This window comes from Poecilia formosa, unplaced genomic scaffold (assembly GCF_000485575.1).
Source record: "Poecilia formosa unplaced genomic scaffold, Poecilia_formosa-5.1.2 Scaffold73, whole genome shotgun sequence".
NCBI classification, from domain to species: Eukaryota; Metazoa; Chordata; class Actinopteri; order Cyprinodontiformes; family Poeciliidae; genus Poecilia; species Poecilia formosa.
This window is the reverse complement of record NW_006800012.1, coordinates 2,332,893-2,338,725: the sequence shown is the minus strand read 5'-3', so window position 1 is coordinate 2,338,725 and position 5,833 is coordinate 2,332,893. Positions and strand designations below refer to the sequence as shown.

The window sequence follows — 5,833 nt, the reverse complement described above, 5'->3', positions numbered from 1 at the left end:
TGTTAATAAATCTCTGAATTGGACTGAAGCTCAGACCTACTGCAGACAGACCCACACAGACCTGGCAACCTTTCTAAGCTCAGACGAAAAGAACTTGTTTGCAAATCTGTTCAACTACAGCCAGAAATATAGAGGAGGAGAAATGGGTTCAACCTGGTTTTCTCTAAAGTTTTGGTTACAAAAGTGCAACTTTCCCCTCTTTTGTCCTCACTGGCATGTTTTTCAGATATGCTCAGGATCACTTTCAGTTTTATGACTGTGATCCTGAACCAATGCACTGATTTTCTGAATTATCATTTCAACTGTTTCTTTACTTCTATGATGTTGTTACGACTGGCTCAAGGTCACAACAAAAATGGGAAACCATGCAGTGGCCAAAGGGCAGAAAAAGGAATAGTAACAAAACAACAATAGATTATGAATGTTAGTGTCAGTGGCATAATGCAAATTCTTGGATATGTTGTGTGTGTGCATATGGAAGTGTCTTGGTGCAAAAACAAAGAAACTCAAATGTGCAAAAGGAGGGGAGCTGAGGCCCGACAGCAGCGCACCACAGGGGTCAGGAGGTCAAATGGATGCCGAAGGAGAGTCCAGGTTTAAATAATCTGGTCTCCAAATTAACAGATCAGAAACACCTGTGAAGGGGGGGAGCAAAAGGCAGTCAACAAAAACACCGCAACCCAGCTATAAGGCCCAGGGCCGTAACAGAGGTCCAGAGAAATATAATTCAATACTTAACAGAAACTGGTTGTGACTTCCAGTCTAGAGTGATTTTAAAAAAAAATTAATTCCTCTGAAACAAAATAGCTCTTCAATTCTGCATAATTATTTGGGTAGTTAAATTTGTGACGTATATTTTGAATGTTTTTGTTTTGTTTTGTTTTTGTGAATGTATATTATTGAAAAATAACTGGTGTCTCGGTTTGTTTGCTTGAGATGACATTAAATCTATAACTGACATGGTGTGTAGCTATTTTTTTTTTACTACGTCTGTATGTCAGTTTAACATTTGGCAATTACCTCTTTATTTAATGCCTGGTCAGCTGAAAGACTCACTTTAAACTCTGTGAAAGACACAAAATCTGGTTTAGTAAATCGAAAACAGAAAAGAATAAAAAATTGATGGCCCTCTCATTCATCTTGTACAGTATTAAGATTAGTAAAACACTCAGGATGGAGGTGAAAGTCAAAGCACCAGTTGAGTAAAACACCAGTACTGGTGAGACCGTCTCAGCTGCAGATTCGCACACCAAAAATGGAAACATTAGCTTTTCTGCTGTCACACAAGCAAATATCAGCATGTGTTCAGTGAAACGACTCACGTTCCACGTTCAGTTTCTCCCAGTTCCGAACATGACACGTCCACACGAGACAACGGCACAGTAATGATCAAGTATGACTACATGGTTACTTGATTACAGTATAATCAAGTAACCATGTTGCTAATCTAATCTAATCTTCCCATGGCCTGTCACTGAAAGCCTTTTTGCATGTCAACAGACAATTGACTCAATATTAGTGTCACATCCTGTATTCTCATGAATTTATATTCATATTCCAGAATGTCTCGTCCTCTGCAGCTGCCTCGTCCGTCAGTATCACTTTGTCAATGAGTCAATGACAATTCAGTGGCTACATGGAATGATTAGTTTTCATCTAAATTTTATTAATACATTAAATTGTTTTGCATTTCCAGTTTTTTTTTTAATAAAAAACGTACAATGCAAGTTGCTCCATAATGACCCTAGATAAGAGCTATGATTACCTGTAAACAAAGACTCTCAATGTCACATTGGCAGCTTAATTTGTCATTCATGACTGTGTTTGTTTTTCTAATGAGGAATATTTGTTTAGGGAGTGAAGAAAAATTTGCATTTCTGCACAAGTCAACAGAAGAGGTTATCCTTATGTCAAGCAAAAAGACAGATCGCTTTTCAGAGATCCTCAGGACTTTCTACTGCTGAGCAGCATCACGATGGAGAGGCTCTTGTTGGGAATCTTGGTTCTCTCAGGTCAGTGACTTCATCTTTTCATCTGGAGATAGTTAAAACAAAATAAAAAAAAATTGTATTTACCTTCCAGATGGGGTCATTTTCTTCACTTGCCTCCGTCTTCAGCCTGTCTACCACTTTGTTAATCAGTCTCTGAGTTGGACTGAAGCTCAGACCTACTGCAGACAGACCCACACAGACCTGGCAACCTTTCTAAGCTCAGATGAACAGAACTTGTTTATTAACACTCTTTCATCTGCTGGTCACACCTCTGATGTCTGGATTGGTCTGTTCAGTGAAATCGACTGGAGATGGTCCGATGGCCTCACGGGGAGCGGAGCCGACTACAGACACTGGAAAACTTCATCCAGTGAACCTAGTTTTGATCAACCAGACGAGTTATGTGTGTCATTCCACTACGATGGGGGCTGGATTACTGAAAGGTGTCCATACGGACGATATTTTCTTTGTTACAAAGGTAAATATTAACTACAGTGTTAAGTATCATTCCTTTAAGCATTTTTGTAAAATGTAGAACTTCTGCTCCCTTTGTCCTCTATTCCCTTCAACTACAGGCTCACATGCGAACCCTGAATTTGTTTTTGGGAAAGAACCATTATCCTGGTCCGATGCTCAGACGTACTGCAGAAAGAACTTCATCGACCTCGCCATCTTCAAGAATGACACAGATTACCAGAAGATCCAGGTCTCCACGCTCGGTGGATACCGTCATTGGATTGGTCTATTTAGAGATCCAAATCTTCACTGGTCTGATGGGAGCGGTGTCAACTTTACCAGCTGGGATTCTGCTCCAACCATGATTGGATCGATGCCAGTCATATGTGGTGTTACATCTTCTGGGAAATCGGGAAGATGGAAGTTTTTGCCCTGCGAAACAAGATTACCTTTCGTCTGTTTTGACCGTCCTGGTGAGTGTGGTTTAAAGTCAAAAGAAAGAAAAGAAGAGGAGGCGAGAAGCTCCATTTTGTAAGCATTAGGAGTGTCCTGATCAGGATGATTTTGTCCAGTCTGACAGAATGAAGAATGGGCATCTTCTGTTAAGGAAGAAATTCTAAATTGGTTAACTTTGGAAAAAAGTTTGGCTCTCTCTTCCTCTGGATCCCAGGTCCTCCCGGCAAGCCACGTGTGGCCACAAGGAAAACAACAGCAATGCGTGTTGACGTCACAGAATTACAGAGTTTAATCCAATACAAAACAACGTATGAATTAACAACAAAACTGCAGAACAACAGAAACATACATTCATTACCTGAGACAAAAAAGATAGAGAAAGAAAAGGCAAAGACGCGTCTTTGGAGAGAGCTGGTGCAAAAAAGGCAAAATAGTGGCAGCTATCTGAATTATTACTCCTGGGCACGAACTCTTATAATGAAGGTGTGTCTTTCCTTTTTAATATATTCAATTAAGGCGTACCTCTGGTTGACCAACTGGAAGCTACCTTGGACACTCAGAAAAACTTAGAACTCCCCCTAATTTACGGCAAAGATCAAAAGCCATTTGCTCTTTTGTTCAACAAAAGAGCGAAGAGCTTGTCCTGGCCCTCTGGGTTCTACGGTCATTTGGGTAAAGAAAAACATAAGATAAGATTTCACAGATAGCTGTGGAATCTGGAGTCTCTCCCGTTATCTCTCCTTACATAAATTCTCAGGACAAACTTAAATCCAGTAATTTGGTTCACAAACCCAGTTTTGCTCTTCTGCACTCAGCACCCCAAAAGATTGAGTCCTGCCTTAAACCAAAAATAACACATAAAATCAACAGAACAAAATGAGGTACAACTCCTTTTTCTAACCTATGAAACATAAATCCTGAGCGATTTTCTAATACTAAACAAAACATTTTCCTTCAAACAATTTCCATTTGATTCTGATATTGTCACAGATAGTACAATTTTCAAATACATTCATCATTTACTAGATTAGTAGTTCTAAAATTAGATAATACAATTTTCGTTAAAAAACATGCTATTAGTACTTAGAAAAATGTCTTAGAAATTAAATGTTAGTGGTTCTAACATTCTATGTTGTATTCAGTTTTACACCATCCCAGATGTTGGTTCTGGAATACTTTTGATCTTCTGTGAACTAAACAGACTGCTCTCCTCCAGGCTCAAGTGATACTGCCCTCCAGGAGATGCTAATTTTATGGCCTCCTGTCCTCTGATAACACAACAGGAGCCTCAGTGAGAGATCCCCTTTGATCTGCATTTTCCTTCCTGTACTTTGAATACTTACCCATCAATAGTTTAGTTTTAAATCCTTAACACAAACCTGTTCAAAATTAAGAAATTTGTTCAAAATAAGAATGTTCAATATACCTTTTACACATGCCGTAAGATTAACTGTATTAAACACTAAAAATAATCATTTTTCCTCAACACTTCCTATACCGAGTTCCTGTCTGATAAAAGGATTTATGCTTTTAATAACTCATTACATTTAAGCAGTCTTTCAAAAAGTAGATTTTTTTTCCCAAGGGGAGTTTCTACAAGTCAGTTCCAATATTTTGATCCAACACAGGTTATAGAGGTTAAAGCCATAATGTCTTCACAATGCTTCATACTGGATAGTTGTCAATATGATCTTTGTATTGGATAGTTAGAAATATGAATGCAATAACAGATGTAAATGAATCTGCCGATATAACAGAAGCTTATCGAAACAACGGCACACCAAATGTTGAAACATCCATAAAATAGGGGAAAGCCACTCGCATACTAGACAAAAAAACTAAAACTTGTTCAACAAACAAACTTGTATGGTCCTGTTAACCAAATGTAAATCGACTTTGATTAGCAAAGATTAGCCCGCACGTCTAAACTAACAAGTTTGTTGTCAGGGCGTAGCAGTAACTGTCCTATTTAAAAGAAAAAATGCAATGATGGACATTTGAGATTGGGTTGAGACATCATTAATTAAAATGACTAATGTCAAACTGATATACGTCAATGTATTTCATACATCTTTATTTCAACAATTAGGAACATGGCTAAAATGGGTGAACAAGCTAATGCTATGCTACTTTTTCAAATCAGGGAAAAAACAGGTTGTGAAGATGAGACTTCACACGGACAACTCTGTGGACCTGAATGACCCTGTTCTGAGAGGAATCATCTTGACAAAGGCAAGTTTTGCAGAACTGTTTGCAGTGCACAAATGATTACGCCTCACATGAGAACAAAATCCAATGTGTAAATGGAAAGATACAATTAATTTATTTTTCTAATTTTGTCTTGCAGCTCCAGAACAGACTGCAGGAGACTGGAGTGAGTGTAGTTACCCTGTCTTGGAGAAATCAGCCTGATGGAAACGTCTTCAAAAAGGAAAAGAAAACTTAGACATGGACCCTGTTTGCTGTTATTTTAGGCTAAAGTGTGGATTTTCTTTTTAAAGTGTGATAATGGGTTTGCTACTGTTCAAATCAGTTATGGTAACTGTGTGAAGAAATGTCCAAATGATGTAAATTCATTCTGTTAGATATTCTGGTGGTGGTATAGACTCGAAAAGCTTTATGAACTTAAAATAGCAGGGGGAAAAATGCTTTTGTCCTGATCTAGAGGTATCTGTGTTTTGATTTTCTTTAGTCTCTTTCCTGAACATATAAAACAAACGGTGGATCCAAACTAAAGCTTTCGATTGGAGCAGAACCCATAACAATCTGCCGTTGTTGACTCTATTTGATCACGAGAGAAAATATGATGGAAGATACACAGAAACTGAACTGGGTTGGTGTTGAAGACGTTTGTACGGACCAGACCAGTCTACACTACAAAGATGTGTATGAACTAGAACCAGGTTTACGGACTAACGATGCTCTGCTTT

General features: G+C 38.4%; 1 protein-coding gene across 1 annotated transcript; it reads left to right on the top strand.

Moving 5' to 3' along the window:
* The first annotated feature begins 1,858 nt into the window (after positions 1 to 1,858).
* Positions 1,859 to 5,397, top strand: LOC103140677 (secretory phospholipase A2 receptor-like). Its single transcript, XM_007555922.2, has 5 exons — positions 1,859 to 2,012; positions 2,083 to 2,469; positions 2,567 to 2,920; positions 5,047 to 5,135; positions 5,251 to 5,397. Exons 1-5 carry the CDS (start codon positions 1,976 to 1,978, stop codon positions 5,347 to 5,349), a joined length of 966 nt encoding a protein of 321 aa, XP_007555984.1. The 5' UTR covers positions 1,859 to 1,975; the 3' UTR covers positions 5,350 to 5,397.
* The last annotated feature ends 436 nt before the right edge of the window (positions 5,398 to 5,833 follow it).

Bases quoted from the DNA above. Each gene is read 5' to 3' on its own strand.
- LOC103140677 (XM_007555922.2), top strand. From the start codon at position 1,976: ATGGAGAGGCTCTTGTTGGGAATCTTGGTTCTCTCAG. The intron at 2,921-5,046 runs GTGAGTGTGGTT...TTTTCAAATCAG, and splicing joins CGTCTGTTTTGACCGTCCTG to GGAAAAAACAGGTTGTGAAG. The intron at 5,136-5,250 runs GCAAGTTTTGCA...TTTGTCTTGCAG, and splicing joins GAGGAATCATCTTGACAAAG to CTCCAGAACAGACTGCAGGA.